Raw genomic sequence first — 16,252 nt, forward strand, 5'->3', positions numbered from 1 at the left:
ATTGTCTTCAATTTATAATGCCTGAGTTCCTCTTCTGGAGAGTCGCGCCATGAAATCTTCTGCAGGCTGCGATCCTCTGGGCGTACGTTGATTTGACGGTACATTTTTTCTATGTCCGCCGTCATGACGTATCTATGTTTCCTAAAACGTAAAAGATGAGTGTATAAATCTTTTTGAATAACAGCTCCTACCATTAATGCATCATTCAGGGAAATACCGGTCGACGTTTTAGCCGATCCGTCAAATACTACACGCACTTTAGTAGTGCTGCTCGCTTCCTTTCGCATGATGCGGCAAAAAATAGGAATGGTCCTTTGTTTTCTCACATAGCTCCTCCATGTGATTTAATTGCTCATATCGTCGCCGTAGATGCCAAGAGAGTCAAGCCACAAAACCAGAAAGCTGAGAAAACGGCCCTCAAAGATTTTTGGCTACAAAAAAATCACATTTTTTTGTCATAACTTTTTTGTTTTTAAAGATAGAAGAGTGTAATTTTAGACATAGATATTTTGTGATGTTATCTTTTTATTAGTTAGATTGAATAAATGTAAAAAACAGTATTATAAAAGTTATTTGGGTTATATCTCTTGACCACTGAATATTGAAATAAACAGATGGTACATTTGTGTGGTAGTCAAAAGAGTTAAGCCTCTTACGCCTGTTGACTACTGAGAATTTGCGGACAAATTACTAACTTTTTTTGGACTATACTCTAAACTCTAAAGGAAAGTCTATTAACTATCTAACCACCGCGCTGTTTCTCTAAGGGTTGAGCAGAGAGGATGGACCGCCAAACAGAGCTTGGCACTGCTTGCTTCATTCACATTCATACATAACCCTTCAGTTATTCTGACTCATGGCACGGCCCGACAATAGTATCTGGTTCACTTAATCGCGCCAAGTTTTTCTCAGGAGTCCTCCTACATGTCATTGTTCATCCACTCTACATGCTTCGTTATTCCGATCACACGCTCAAACCATCCTTTTCTTAATTTTTCTCATCACGCTTACATTATTTGCAAATTACCACATTTTTCACACAATAAAAACATGGTTTTACCACACATACACCTCAGAGATCTTATTTGTCCAAAATTCATTCAGACAAGATTTGAGATTTTCACGACCAAAAGTATTAGCGATTGATTTTTGGGGTATTATGCCGTGTTGTGCTACGACCTTCTTCAATGTGTCGAACAGCGTTAGTGTCCATTATTAGAAGAAGGTAGCGCAATACGGCATAAAACCCAAAATAAATCAGGCTAATCTATCATTCTACGCTCATAGTATACTTCCTCTGCCAGTTCTATGCCTCATTGCCATACACATTAAGATTGGTATCAGCATTCCATTTTTTGCATTTTAAGTCTGTGAATGTACTACTGTATCATCCCTTAAAATTTGGTCCATAGTCAAGCAATCTATCGTATGGTTACTATGTTTATACCTGTTGAAATAAAGTTGGCTGAGGTACATAAAAAAAATTAATACAAAGTTAGATTCTGAAGAAAATATTTATTACAAAAATGTTATAATAATTTTTAAATTCCATCTTCTCCGTCACTCTCCGAGCCATCATTCTCCCGAGATGGACCGTCCTCAGGCTGCAAATTTTTATAAAAATCATGATAGGTGGACGGAATGCTGCCTTTATCACACAATTTGAGTAGGTCCTTTAATTTGTCTTGGCCTATTTTTGGCTTTGAAAAATACAGTCTTTCTACTTCTACGCTTGCACAGGATAACGTTCGAAGCCGTCTTCGCTGAATGTTAAGGGTATCAAAGTCATTTCGGCTCAATTGATACTTATAAAAAACAGTAGTGGGTTCACCTTTTCGGTATTGAAACCACTTTACTTTGAGCCACTTTAATTTGTCTCCATTTTCTGATATATTTTTGTTTGTCATAACTTTATTGCTGTATTTTTTATAGTTAAGGAAGTCAGCATAATCCATTTCCACAACCTTGTGGTATGGTTTAGAAGTTTTTGCAGTACGGGCAACAACGTACCATCCATCTGGTGTGAACACGTCTATTTTTCTTCCTCGGGCCTCTATTGTGGAGTGCACAGAATCGCACTCCATCTCTGAGTGCCCTGATTCCATAAATTTTTGATTGATGACGTCAATCGGCAGCTGTTCCACTGCACGTAGGAACATAGCGGATACTACTGAGTTCCGATTTTGACCAGAAGCCGTGTCCGAGTACAGCGTCACTACTTTTTTGGGGCCTAATGACACCAAGAGGTTCCACAGACACGTAGCGATCTCCGAAGCACCCTTTGTGCCCACACCTTCGTGCCACATGTAATTCGTTGCTTGTCTGGAAGCCAGCTCATACACCGTGAAGTTATACGTTTTTAATTTTTTTGTATAATATAACTGTCCCACTTGTAAGCTCGGAGTCAATAATATTTTTTCCAGATCCATAGTGAAGCAACTGATGCTAGGATCATTCATAGCTTGGGCTTTGTCAATTTGTTTGTGTTCCCTTGCTTCTGTTTTTCTTGTTAAATGAAGATTAAATTGATCTTCGTCTCTTGACTTCTCTTCGTCAGACTTATTTTTGTACTGCGTACAAAAATCACACTGATCCTTTTTTGGTGTGTGAAATCCATAATTGAATTCTGTCACAAATATTTGTTTGTAGAAGCCGAGCTTTTCTGGTACCACGTTACGTTCTTTACAATACTCAACATAGTCTAAGTAAATTCTTGTCTCGCTCAAACCAGATGGCAAGTATTTTCTTTTACTGCTGCTCCGACAGTAATGCGAGGCAACTACGGGCAATGACTTGATGTGGTCCCTGATTATATTCCTAACTTCCTCGGATTTTTTGTTTGGCGGTTCCTTGCGACCTCTCTGATCTATTTCAGTGACACCTGAAGGAGTCAACTTTTTCATTGCACTTTCAACTTTTGTTCCCGAGATGACAAAGGTGGCCAAAAAAAATTTTTTGCACACTTGGACTCTCTCTCCATTTAACATTACCGTATATTCGAATGTATGTTGTCGTTTGATGGTGTCTCCACTACGGTATCGTCGTTTTACTGGAATACAATTTACATTGCCACCAATGAAGGCCCATCTCGCTCTGTCGGAATCCAGACTCAGATAGTCAGCCAACATTTGCTCCTGTTGAGATTTTCCTATTTTGGATGCGCAATTATAATGGCATTTACAGCTAACATCTCTAATTGTCCTTGCTTGAACTGTCTTTCCGGATCTGCTTTGGTATTCTTTACCTGCCATTCTCAATATCTTTTGGGAATTCCGTTTCCATTGGTTTGGGGTTCTCTTGCGTTTCCTACTTAAATCATCTGTCTGTTGGTTGCTTTCCAATATTTCAGAAATGGATGTTCCTGAGGCATTAACGTGGTGTTGATTTGAATGTTCTTGCCTGTTATTGTCTTCATTTTCGGAAAGGTTCACGTTCAAGTCTGTAAAACCGAACAAAGTGGTTTATTTCTTTGAAACACTGAAATAATTATTGAATTTTACAAGCAAATGATTCGCTGATAATCACAGGTTTTACAAGCCAACATAACAACTAGTATGCAGTAGTATTGTTAACAAATAAAAATACTGACCTCCCACATGCGTGCTTGGAGCGAAGCTTCGGAGCTCTGCGTATAATGCTGGGACAGCAATCTCATCCGGAACTTGCATGCCACCGTTCTGGCTGTGTTCTGCACATCCAGCTTGCACACCATTTAGAGGAGAGCCTGTAAAACAAAACAAAGTAGTTTACTTCTTTGAAACACCGAGATAAACATTGAATTTTACAAGCAAATGCTTCTCTGATAGTCACAGGTTTTACACAGCCAACATAATAACTAGTATGCATTAGTATTAATAACAAATAAAAATACTGACCTCCCGCATGCGTGCTTGAAGCGAAGCTTCGGAGCTCTGCGTATAATGCTGGGACAGCAATCTCATCCGGAACTTGCATGCCACCGTTCTGGCTGTGTTCTGCACATCCAGCTTGCACACCATTTAGAGGAGAGCCTGTAAAACAAAACAAAGTAGTTTACTTCTTTGAAACACCGAGATAAACATTGAATTTTACAAGCAAATGCTTCTCTGATAGTCACAGGTTTTACACAGCCAACATAATAACTAGTATGCATTAGTATTAATAACAAATAAAAATACTGACCTCCCGCATGCGTGCTTGAAGCGAAGCTTCGGAGCTCTGCGTATAATGCTGGGACAGCAATTTCATCCGGAACTTGCATGCCACCGTTCTGGCTGTGTTCTGCACATCCAGCTTGCACACCATTTAGAGGAGAGCCTGTAAAACAAAACAAAGTAGTTTACTTCTTTGAAACACCGAGATAAACATTGAATTTTACAAGCAAATGCTTCTCTGATAGTCACAGGTTTTACACAGCCAACATAATAACTAGTATGCATATTGTATTGATAACAAATAAAAATACTAACCTCCCACATACATGCTTCGAGAGACGTCCAGATTTTGCATGTTCAGGTCGTGTTCTGCACGTCCAGCTTGTACAGCATTCCCCTCAGAATCTACAAAACAAGTAAAACTGTCAGATTGTCGCATTGTTTTCAAACAATCGGAATCAACATTTTTAACTAGATTCTTACCTTTGAGGTTATGTTGATCCTGTGGATTTAAAACTGCTGCATCCATTTGTTTAGCACGTGAAGAACTCATTAGGTTCTGTGGATTAGCAGCTTTAGTTGATGCAATCATTTGTTTGCCACGTGAAGATTCCAATATGTTATGTCGAACCGGTGGATTTAAAGCAGCTCTGGCTGCTGCAACCATTTGTTTTCCGCGTGAATGATTCATTTCTTATCACTGTTTCACTAAATAAAGTTGAAAGTACAAACGTTTGTAGGCACAAAACGAAATAAAGCACAGAATCGCTGAACGAACCGAACTGATGTTGTATTAAAATAACACTGACCGACGCACTGAACACTGAACTGACAGTTCGCGATTCGCGATACTGTCGTGGGCGCAGACGTATGTGCAAGCGTGAACAAACCGACACGATAGGCATTTTGCTGAGTTAGAGGAAGACAACACTATAAATCATTGTCGAATGTGAGTAGAGGTGCGCACGCTTTCGAGAGAAGTTTGTGTTGCCAATGGCGTCAAGCCACGCATAAAATTAAATTATTGGGAAGTCAAAAGATCTATGTGGCTTGTCGTCATAGACTGCTTTAACTTGTGTAAAATTATTCGAAAGTCAAAAGTCTATGCGGCTTGTAGTTTTTGACTGCTTTGATTGTTTTCATCGATGTGTGTTAGATCTATTGGCAAATTTCAAAATACTCAATAACGGAGTGTTTTATGGCTTAAATCTTTTGACCACGGCAACTTTGAAGGTTTTCAAACACTTCTGCATACTTAACTCATTTTCGCCAAATTTGTGGCTTGACTCTCTTGACATCTACGGCGACGATATTCTTTCATAAATTGAGCATACTGAGATTTCAGTTCAGGATTCATTAAAAATTTTCTTTCCAAACCTTTGAATCTTTTTTCCGCTGTGCCTAATGAGTCACCAAGTTGGTTGACACACGGCCGGCGCGGCAAACTCACTACGTATCTACCATCGCTCTCTCGGGCGTGCGTGGCTACAAAGTCGGCTTCACAAGCCTTCTCCTCGTGGTTATAAAAACTTGGAGGCATCACCTCTTCCATTTTCCAAAATTTTTCAACTTGATTTGACAATGAGTTTATTGATAAACTACAGATTTCTGGTACTGGCCTTTTTTTATGGTGAGCGTTGATTGGGCCCGAGATGATCCATCCTAATTCTGTCCTTTGGAGCGTAGGTCCGGTATCCAATCTTAGCCGATCATTCTTCAAGATCTCCCAAAAACTCTCAGCGCCCAACAGTATATCAATTGGTGCTGCTATGTTGAAGTTTGGATCCGCCAATTCCAATCCCGGCGGAAGCTTGAAATCCTTCCTGGCCACCGTTGCTTGCGGTAAATTTGTAGTTATTTCCTGCAATATTAGACATGTGATATCTTGTTTATAATTTGTTTTTAAAGATTTCATTTTAATTGCAACACGTTTCTTTATATGGGTCACGTTGTTATGTATACCCGACACGGGTTTGTTTATGCTTTCACACTTCAAATTCAATTTTATTGCGAACTTTTCTCACATAAAATTTGATTGGGCTCCTGAATCAATTAATACCCTTGCTTTATGCATTTCATTATTGCGATCCAACACTCCTATGATTGCTGTCGACAATAACACAGTTTTTTCCGCCTTCACCAAGGTGGAGTGGTTGGACACTGAAACTCGTTCAGTTTCCATATGGTCGCCGCCTCCAGGGCGAGCTTCACCATTTTTATCGGAATCATTACTCGGGTGATTCCCTTTATGCAATAAGGTGTTGTGGCTATCGCTACCACATAGCTTGCATTGCATATTAATTTTACAATATGAGGCCGTATGCCCTAACCTCAAACATTTGAAGCAGGCCCTACACCTCTTTATCATTTGGCTTCTCTCTCCTGAAGTTAACTTTAAAAACTTTTTACAATAATAAATTTTATGTCCTTTATCGTGACAACATATACAATTATTGTGGGCGGCTGCTAAGAAAACTGATTCCTTTCTAGGAATGTTATTGTTGCCGCCATTTATTTTCGGGTAGGTAACATTTTTTTTCGATTCTGTATGTAACATTAATTCTAAAACTTGCGCCCTTGACGTTAGACATTTGAGAAATTCTCCTAACGTTGGTAATTCTTCTTCTAATGTTGTTTGTTCCCAATGCTTTCGCGATATTGCGTCTAATTTATTAGAAACTATATAAATAATTAATGCATCCCATTGATCGATTTTTAAGCCTAAATTTTGCAGAGCCTTTAGGTTCACATTAGTCTCATCAATTAAATAGCGCATGGCTACCGGATCCTCTTGTTTCATTTCTTTAAGTTGAAACAAAGCTTGTATATGATTATGAACGGTAGTTCGCAAATTTGCAAATCTTTGTTGCAACAATTCCCAGGCTGACACGTAATTTAAATCTGATACTTCGAAATTGGCGATCACTTTCGCTGCATTCCCCTTTAAGCAGGATTGCAGATAATAGAATTTTTGCACATTATTTAACGTTTGATTATTATGCACCAGTGTCTTGAATGTCTCTAAGAAGTTTACCCATGTTTTTTGATCACCATTGAATTCCCTTAATTGGAGGTTAGGAAGTTTTATTGCTACCTTGTTTTGCTCAACGGATTGTAACATTTCTTTTGCTTTCGCTAAAATCGAATAATATTGATTCTCAAAACTTTCCCTTTGGGAATTATTCTCGATGTCGTCAGAATCTGGTAGAGATTCTATTTGATCTTGAATTAATTCAAACTGGTTTAATACGTTTTCAATTTTTTCGTACCTAATTTGGATCTCGTTTACCGATAAACTATTTATTGAATCCCCGAACCTTTTAAAACTCCTCGTTTGGCGATTAGCGATTTCATATTATCCATCTTAATTGCGTAAAAACCAAAAAAAAAATGTTCCTTTAATATTTTCTGCGCAATCGTATTATAATTGAAACCACAAATAATGAAATAACCAAATCCAGCCGTACCTTGACAAATTCTTACAAATAATATGTTTGAGCTACCTAACCTTAAAAAACCAACAATAATAATACACAATGACTTGCATCTATGCTGTGGGTAGCCGTTTTTTTTCTTTTCAAATTATTATATTAGCAAAATACACAGTAAAACATAGCTTGTTTGAACTTGGAAATGATTAAAAAGATAGGAAGGCACAAGGTTACTCATCTGAATTTCTTCTGGAATTGGCATCAATTTTTTTTTCATCAAAAGCCTTTTGTTTGGTGCTGGTTCATTTTTCCGATAAATCCTCTGATTATATCCATCCGGCTCGAAGGACCATGTTGAGAATAGTTTGGGGCTTGATGGAGTCTTCAGAATAACAGACGCATGGTTTTGGTTGCACAAAACTGCATTTGTACTTTATTTAATGTTACGAGTTTAAATTTATTCCCGACCCGGGCAAAACACTTTTACAGGTGGTCAGTTGACCATAATTCCTGCCTGTTACTATTTTTTACATATATATATATATATATTTTTTTTTTTTATACAAGTTTTTTTGGAAAAAAAGTTTGATTTTATTTATTTGTTCTTGTTGGTTCGTAATACAGCGCAATTCGGAAGGGAGATTATTGTAGTTTTTTATGGCTTGGTAAATATAATGGTTTTGCATTTGAGTTGTTTTAAAGATTGGCGTAATAAATTGATTTCCATTTCTCATGAGTTTGTAAAATTCTTGATATTCTGTGTTATTTTTTTCTTTACACATTTTTATAATGGAAGTTTGCTTAAATATATCATTAATATTTGGTACTGGAAACAATTTAAAAAGCAATTTTGTTGGGAAAGTAGAGTTTTTTTAAAAGTATTACCTTTATAATAATTTTTTGCGAGACTTTTACTGAGTTTAGGTTGTTTATATAAGATCCTCCCCAACCTATGATTCTGTAAATAAGCAGAGAGTGGACAAGAGCATAATATACATTTTTTTGTGTTTTCACATTTAAAATATTTCTTAACCTAACAAATATATATATACATTTCCTTATTCTCTTTACTAACTCCGTAATATGGCTTTTCCATTTCAGATTTTCATCGATGATCACACCAATATATTTAATTTCAGAAGAAGAGTTGATTACAGTACAAATAGGATTAAGTAGTTTACAGTTGACATTGTCACAATTTTCATCATGGATTATGATATTTACTTTGTGTTTAGGTATTTTTTGTAGCGAAAATAATACATTTGTTGTTTTTTTGGCATTAAGTGTGAGTAGGTTATTATCAAACCATGATTTTAAGATATTAATACTTTCATTTGCAAGTTTGTTAACTAGTTCCCATGTTTGACCTTTTATTAATAAAACAGTATCATCAGCATAAGAGATTAATTCACCTTTGATTTTCTGTTGGAAAATGTCATTTACATACATTAGAAATAGTAATGGTCGATAAGTCCAACATAATACATTTCATTTTATCCATTGGGTTAATTACTCATATAACTAATAGTTTCTAGTAATTTTTGCGTAAAATCACGTACGTCCTTCAAAAGGATAGTATAGAGTATAGATTCTGCATAGCCGAATTTTATATGTTCTCTTAGAAATTTATTATCATTTCCTAATGTTTTTATAAAATGTATCACCAAATCATTTAAAAAATAATGTTTGAATAATGCTATATGAATATATTTAGTAAATTCGTGCCTCAAAAATCATACAAGTAACGTAATGAGATATTTTAAAATTCTAGAAATGTATTCTTTCTCCGCGCTTATCAAGAGATTTTGGATTTATATTACATGACTACAAATATTCTATAAATTGTTGGCGGTACTGCAAACCAATCGTGAAGCGTAGATCCCTGCTTGGTCGACAAAGATGGTAAAAGCGCCCACGGTGCAAATCAGCGAACCAAACTCAGGGGCGGAAGCATTTGAATGTGCTGCAACAGTTTATTGTTATACTGGTGGATACTATATCACTATAATACTGTACTTATATCATTGGGGTTATTTCAAAAATGAAAAAAATGTGCCTTAATAATTTTATTTGTATAATAATGTAAGATATGGAAGGACCTACCCTCCCCAATAAAGACTCCATCGAAATGCTTGGAGTAAGTTTAACAGACCGGCTCGGACAAGGACTCCGGTCCGTCTGATTGACGATCCATTGTTAAAAGACCATACACTGTGGATATGCTGAGTTTGTTCTACGGGTATTTTGATGGAGCCGGCACTAAAGAGCTTGCAGCATTGATCCTTAATTCACTGGTGCTCGTGCGTGAAAGTCGACGTACACAAGCGGAACACCCGTTCAAAGTTGATGTTGGCTTCATGAGAACGGGCCGTTTCTTCGACTCGTTTTTGTGCAAGATGCTTCGCATGTCAAACGAGCTACCGGCATCTGTTTTTCCTCCTTCATATAATCCAGGCCTCTTCAAGAACCGCATAGACGTGATAAACATATTATGCTTATCAAAATGCGTTACATTGATATACTTGGTGTTACTTTAAGTGACCAGCTAAGGCACGGGGGCTCCATCGAAGCCAGTCAAGTAAGCCTCTCAGAAGCCGGGTGTTCTGTACAGGGCCCACATATACTTTAACAGTACACATTTTCTGACTCTGTATAAATCGCAAGTGGGCCTCAATGTTGAATTTGGCAGCCACCTCTGGTTTGAAGCTCAAAATACTTGAAAAAACTTTTCTACTCTGTGCAGAAACGCGAGTTCCATTTGATAAATTCCCCTATCTTAACAAACGGATTGCTATCTTCATAGTACAAGCTTCAGGTGGGAGTTTTGTCACTATTCTATCAGTATTTCAGCGTTGTGGACGTAAAATCCGGTGCTCGTCTGGATCTGGGCGGTCCTCACTCGGCCGTCTGCAGCAGGGGTGAATGGAGGAACATGGTGGGCTAGCCTTGATGGCGGCAAGGGCCCCATCAGAGGGGGGGCTGGCTTGCTCCTGCGCATCTTGCAGGTGGGGCAGTTGTGGGCGATCTTGCGAATATTTGTTCGCAGTCGCAGCACATGGTAGCTGCCTCGCACCTCAGCCATTGTTCTCTCCTTATTTGGGTGATCGGCTTCCTGGTGATGACGTCTCACCAGAAGTCGTGCATATGCATGATCACCATCCAAAATTATTGGTGTCCGCACTGCTTGGGGCACGTTACTGAGGGCTCGTATTCTTGAGTTCATCCTCAGTAGGCCGTCAGGTCCAAGGAAGGGGCTCAAGGCTTTGAGCCTACTGTCACTTGGTAGTGGATCTCCTTTCTGGAGCGCATTTATATCACGATAAAATGTTTCTTCTTGACATTTTCTTGCCCATCGGGCCTCTGCTTCCTTGATTTCATCGGTTCTTAAATGATTATCAGGTTGTTCGTGGCTTTTTCCACGACACCTTTTAATAGAACGATGTATCCGGCAGGTAGTTAGAATAAGATAATTAAATGAGGAAAATTTCTTGATGTCGGGCAGTGTCTCTGCCACAGTTGAAGTAAGGCCAACGTTTTGGCGCCTTACTTCAATGTGCCTGGGAGACCCATTCGCGGGGCCGACTGATTTTCTCGTACCATTTTCAGGCACAGATCCAGCTGGTACTCCTCGTACGGCCGCCTGTATAAGAGGTGCTCGCGGTACGGGGCCAGATGGTCCATGGGGCGTGGTAGAATGCCACCGGGCATGGTGCCTGGGTGGTCTTCTCTGCAAAGATGCTGGCACAGATCCAGCTGGTACTCCTCGTACGGCCGCCTGTATCAGAGGTGCTCGCGGTACGGGTCCAGATGGTCCATGGGGCATGGTAGAATGCCACCGGGCATGGTGCCTGGGTGGTCTTCTCTGCAAAGGTGCTGGCACAGATCCAGCTGGTACTCCTCGTACGGCCGCCTGTATCAGTTCCGTGGTACCTCTGTACAGGAAGGCTGAGCTGCTTGATGGTATTGGCTTTGATAATAAACTCATCAGCCATTCCGGCGCCGCGTAGAGTAATTGGCACGCGGCGGGACGTTATGTCTGATGAGCTCATGTTCTTCGCTCCGTGTAGCCGTAGCTCACGGGTAGGTCCGGTAGCGCCGAGTTTTTGTGCTGTGGTGGCGTCAATAAGGGTGACTGTTGAGCCCTCGTCCAGAAGCGCAAAGGTTTTAATCTGCCGCTTCGGGCCCGACAATATGACTCCCACCACTTTTAACACGGCACTTTCGGTGTGGCGTCACATATTGTGAACATCTGCCACAGTAATGTCATTATCACGATTGTTATTATAGTTGTGAAGAAGTCGGTGGTGGGGGGATCTGCACTCCCCCACGCCGCACCATTCACTAACTTTGCACTGTTTTGTATAATGTTTGCCATTGAGACACAATCGGCACAAACCGGCGTCGTTCACTGTTTCAAAACGATATTTTAAGTCTTTCGCGGCGAAAGTGCGACATTCGCTAAGTTGGTGGCCATTTTCACCGCACTGGACACACCCGGCGCGGTTATCGAACTCGCGAACTTCACCGTAACTGTTTTGCACTTTTTCCCCGCTTCGATTATTTTCTCGATTATTACCAGACAAAATTTGGGGCATTCGATTATTACCAGACAAAATTTGGGGCTTTCGATTAATTTTCGCGAACTGTTGTTTTTCACTAGAATTGTTGTTATAAGTATTGTTTTTTCGCGATAAAAACCGTTCTGACGCGGCAGACGTGTTTAAACTGTTGTCACAAGTGTCACTTTTGTTCGAATTGTTTTTTCGCGAAAACTTTTCTGACTCGGCAGACGTATTTATGAAACTGTCACAGGTATCACGTTGGCGCGCACTGTTTTTTCGCCAAAACTGTTCTGACGCGGCGGACGTGTTCTCGAAACGGTTTTCGTCACATGTTTCACGATTTTGAGCACTGTTTTTTCGCGAAAACTGTTCCGTTATTGAGAACGAATGTTCACGGCGTGGGCGGGACCTCGCGGGGTCAACCAAACCGGACTTCGGGATGGCGTTCGCGACGGTCTTCAGGAAGGCGGCAAACTGGCAAATGGTAGCGGAGGCCTCGTAGTGCCGCACTTCCATCAGCCACGCCAACCGCAAGGTGGGCGGCATCTTCCCCGCGATGTCACTGAGCAGCGCTGGATTCGTCAGGTAGCCATCATTGTTGAGGGAGCGGAGTGATGCCACCAGGTTTTGAACTGTGCCAGAGAAGTCTGCGATATCCTCCAGAGAGGCCTCAATTGTGAGGTGGGGCAGCTTCTTCACTTTGTCCAGCATCAGAGCAGCGAGTGAAGTAGTCCCTCCAAATCTCTGCTCCAGGACTGCCAGGATCTCCGGAACCTGAGCAGGGTCCATCAGAAGGGGGCCGACGGCTTCTCGGGCTTTCCCCTTGAGGGCCCGCTGTAGGCGGATCAAATTTTCGCTGGTGGTCATCCGACATGTGGAGGTGGACTGGGTAAACTGTGCCCTCCAGGTGGGCCACTCCAGTGGATCTCCAGAGAATGGAGGCAGGTCCTTGGCCATTGATTGTCTGGCAATAAGGGCCGCCATTCGTGGATCGTCCTCGATTGTGGGACGGGGGCTGTCCTGAGCCCTTGAAGCTCTGATGGCTTCTGTCAGGGCGGAGGCCAGCTGAGCCATGGGACTGCCATCATGCTGAACCCAGGCTCTGGTATGTTGGGCCGTCTCATCCGCCGTAGGTTGGGGCGGGAATCTCGGCATGGAGCTGGTACTGGCTGTGGGCGGGCCATCTGGCCGTGCCGGCACGCCATACTCGTGTTCGCGCAGTGGTACGGGCAGCACATGTCCAGATGGTCCAGATGGTCCAAATGGTCCAGGTGGTCCAGGCTGTGTCCAGGGCACGTCCCACTGCTCCAGCAGTCCGGCAGGTGATCCTGGCATCGGCGCTGGGTACCCCGGGTGGGGCAGAGGTACGGGCAGCTCAGGGCCATGAGGTACAGGCTGCATCAGTACTGGGCATCCCTGAATGGTCCAGGGTGCTGGTTGCGCAGGGCCTGCTGGCTCTTGCTGCGCACGTGATGCGTACCTCTGGTCCACCAGAGGTACAGGTCCGGCTGGCACTTCACGTACGGCTTGCCTCTGTTCTATCAGAGGGGCGGGCGGTACGGGGCCAGAGGGTCCAGGCTGCATTATGTTTGGGCATCCCTGAATGGTCCAGGGTGCTGGTTGCGCAGGGCCTGCTGGCTCTTGCTGCGCATGTGATGCGTACCTCTGGTCCACCAGAGGTACAGGTCCAGCTGGCACTTCACGTACGGCTTGCCTCTGTTCTATCAGAGGGGCGGGCGGTACGGGGCCAGAGGGTCCAGGCTGCATCATGTTTGGCCACCCTGCATTGGGCCAGGGTGGCGAGGGCGGGGGACCGGCTGCGCCGCTGCTGAGTACCTCTGGTCCACCAGAGGCACCAGGCTCGGTTGGCCGGGCTGCACCCATCCAGGGCTGTACCCTTGGAAGCGCCAGGGTCCTCCTTGAGCAGGGTACCCTTCCAGGAGTACGGGTCCAGCTGCTTTGAGTCTCTCAATGTGCTCGGTTTGACTGCGAAGCTGTTGTCGCAATGACTCCATCGCATCCTCTTGAGATATGGAGGGCGGTGAGTCATGATCTGCAGGTGGTGCCATGTCAGGAGTAGTGCTGGGCGTGGGCATGGGGGTTACGTCAGGCGTGACGTGAACCACAGCCGTGGCCTGAGACACAGCGTCCAGGGCATCTGCAGATGGTGTTGAGGATCCATCGTCTTGGATCCGGCTCGACCGTAAGGTTGGAGACATCCTGGTTGAAGGCGTGTGAGAATCCGGCTCGAAGGACCACTTGTACTGGACAGGAGTCCGCACAAGACTGTAGATTTCGGCGCCGGGTCCAAACCGTGTCTTCAACCGATGAGAATGCTCCTTTACGGCCGATGATGATGATAGTAGTAATATTTGATGAAATCTGCCTCCCGCACCCAGGCTTGGTGAATGTCGGGCACTGGGTGTGCTGTCGTCTCTGCTCGCTTCTGGTGTTGGCGGTTTTCCAGAGGAGGGCCAGCTTGTCTTGAGGAGGTAACACCAGAAGATCTTGGAGCAGAAGACTTGGCGAGGTGAGGCAGATGTTGGGCAGGAGTCACTTGTAGATAAATAAAACGCTTGGTTTCGGTGGTAAAGATGAACTAATTTATTTTCAATTATGTGGCTGCTTATATTTGATTAGCCTGACTCGCGCCCGACATTGGGCTGGGAGCCCAAAAGTGGTGGGGGATTGTACCCGCGCCAACAATGAGTTTATAGGCCCCGACAAAATGTTGCATATTCATTTTGTCGGCAGCACTGGTGAAAGTAGTCGCTTAAATTTGCGAGTTAGAAAAGATTTTGAACGCTTACATGAATAACAATTACATAGTTTAAATGCATAGTAGTTATAAGAATGTGTATCTTGACAACTAGATTTTTTGTTTGTCAAGATACGATAAAAAATAAGAAATGTTTGTAAATAAATGTGTAAATATGATCTCAAAGCGATCAAATTTGTAAAACATGTTAAGTTAGCATTTTTCCCAGGTCCCCCGTAACATAGCGCTCAGAAAGAGATAAGATTCACTATGCTACGAGGTTCCTGGATTTTTGTACACGCAAAAAAGGTAAAAAATATTGTTCAAAATTGGTTGTACATATGTGTGAAAAACAGCTTTTTTAATATCTCCTCAGCGGTAGTATATCGAAAATAGTGTTTATTTGACTACCGCCGAGGGGATGAACAAGTAAAATATAAACATTTGCAATATTTAAAAATTGATTTTTCCTAGTAAATTTTACATAGAAAAAATGCTGGACATCGATCCACCATCGATCACCATCGGCGACGCGGTATCGATGCCGTTCGTAGACAAAGTTTTTCAAGCGGCCGGGAACAAAATGGCCAGTGGCGGGGATTGGTGATTTTGCCAGTGGCGTGGGGTAGGCACATTTTATAAAAGTAAAACAAATTTTATGAAATCAAATAATGTGGTCAACTACGTCCGTTACACTAAGAAATGGCCCTTGGCGATAAAAATGCTGTTTAGTAAGATTAAAAACAAATCAAAACACAAGGCACTGTTCAAAATATTTTTTTGTACATTAAAATATCCATAATATGCATGTAAAAGCACTTATGGGTATGTAATGTTATAAGTAAATATGTATTATGATGATAAAAATCAGTCCCTGTGCATAAAACATATTTATTTAACTTAAATAGTTCCACTTCTAAAAAAAACATACATTGTTATATACATTTAGCTTTAAACTCGTGCGATAGGTTTATAGTAATAATCTCTACACAATATTTTCAGACAAATGACCGGAATAAAATCACTGTGAGAATAATATTATTCTATATAAATTAATTAAAATAATACTTAATTTCGAATTAATTCTTTGAATAACTTTTGAAGGATATACCCATCAATGATAGTTAATATAAATAGTTATCTTTCACAAATAATAATGTGTGTGAAAGCTATTTATAAACAAATAACATCATTTAAATAGTAATGGCTTTAAACATTAATTGCTTAAAATAGTATGAGAATATTTATGACAACAATATAAATAGTAAATAGGGCTAGGGTACTGAGCCGCCCGGAGTGCAGGACAAAGTGCTTTCACCGTACTACAAAAAATTATTATAAAAAACCAAAAAATCGGCTAAGGAAAAT

At 41.5% G+C, this 16,252-nt stretch overlaps 1 protein-coding gene across 2 annotated transcripts; it reads right to left on the reverse strand.

Moving 5' to 3' along the window:
- Window positions 1–1,495: 1,495 nt before the first annotated feature.
- LOC149415019 (uncharacterized) lies at window positions 1,496–5,448 on the reverse strand. Of its 2 annotated transcripts, XM_089643143.1 has the most exons (6): window positions 4,617–5,448; window positions 4,449–4,538; window positions 4,162–4,296; window positions 3,876–4,010; window positions 3,590–3,724; window positions 1,496–3,439 (listed from the first exon to the last, which is right to left on the reverse strand). In XM_089643143.1, the coding sequence occupies exons 1-6, from the start codon at window positions 4,822–4,824 to the stop codon at window positions 1,542–1,544; spliced, it is 2,601 nt and encodes an 866-aa protein (XP_089499269.1). In that variant the 5' UTR covers window positions 4,825–5,448; the 3' UTR covers window positions 1,496–1,541. The 2 variants fall into 2 exon arrangements, with proteins under 2 accessions (XP_089499269.1, XP_089499268.1); XM_089643142.1 differs by having other exon boundaries at window positions 4,449–5,448.
- Between the last annotated feature and the right edge of the window lie 10,804 nt (window positions 5,449–16,252).

This window comes from Hesperophylax consimilis, chromosome 19 (assembly GCF_061612785.1).
Source record: "Hesperophylax consimilis isolate HC1 chromosome 19, BYU_Hcon_1.0, whole genome shotgun sequence".
In the NCBI taxonomy this organism is placed as follows: Eukaryota; Metazoa; Arthropoda; class Insecta; order Trichoptera; family Limnephilidae; genus Hesperophylax; species Hesperophylax consimilis.

Bases quoted from the DNA above. Each gene is read 5' to 3' on its own strand.
- LOC149415019 (XM_089643142.1), bottom strand. From the start codon at position 4,824: ATGAATCATTCACGCGGAAAACAAATGGTTGCAGCAGCCAGAGCTGCT. The intron at 4,297-4,448 runs GTTAGTATTTTT...TTTGTTTTACAG, and splicing joins TCGAAGCATGTATGTGGGAG to GCTCTCCTCTAAATGGTGTG. The intron at 3,725-3,875 runs GTCAGTATTTTT...TTTGTTTTACAG, and splicing joins TTCAAGCACGCATGCGGGAG to GCTCTCCTCTAAATGGTGTG.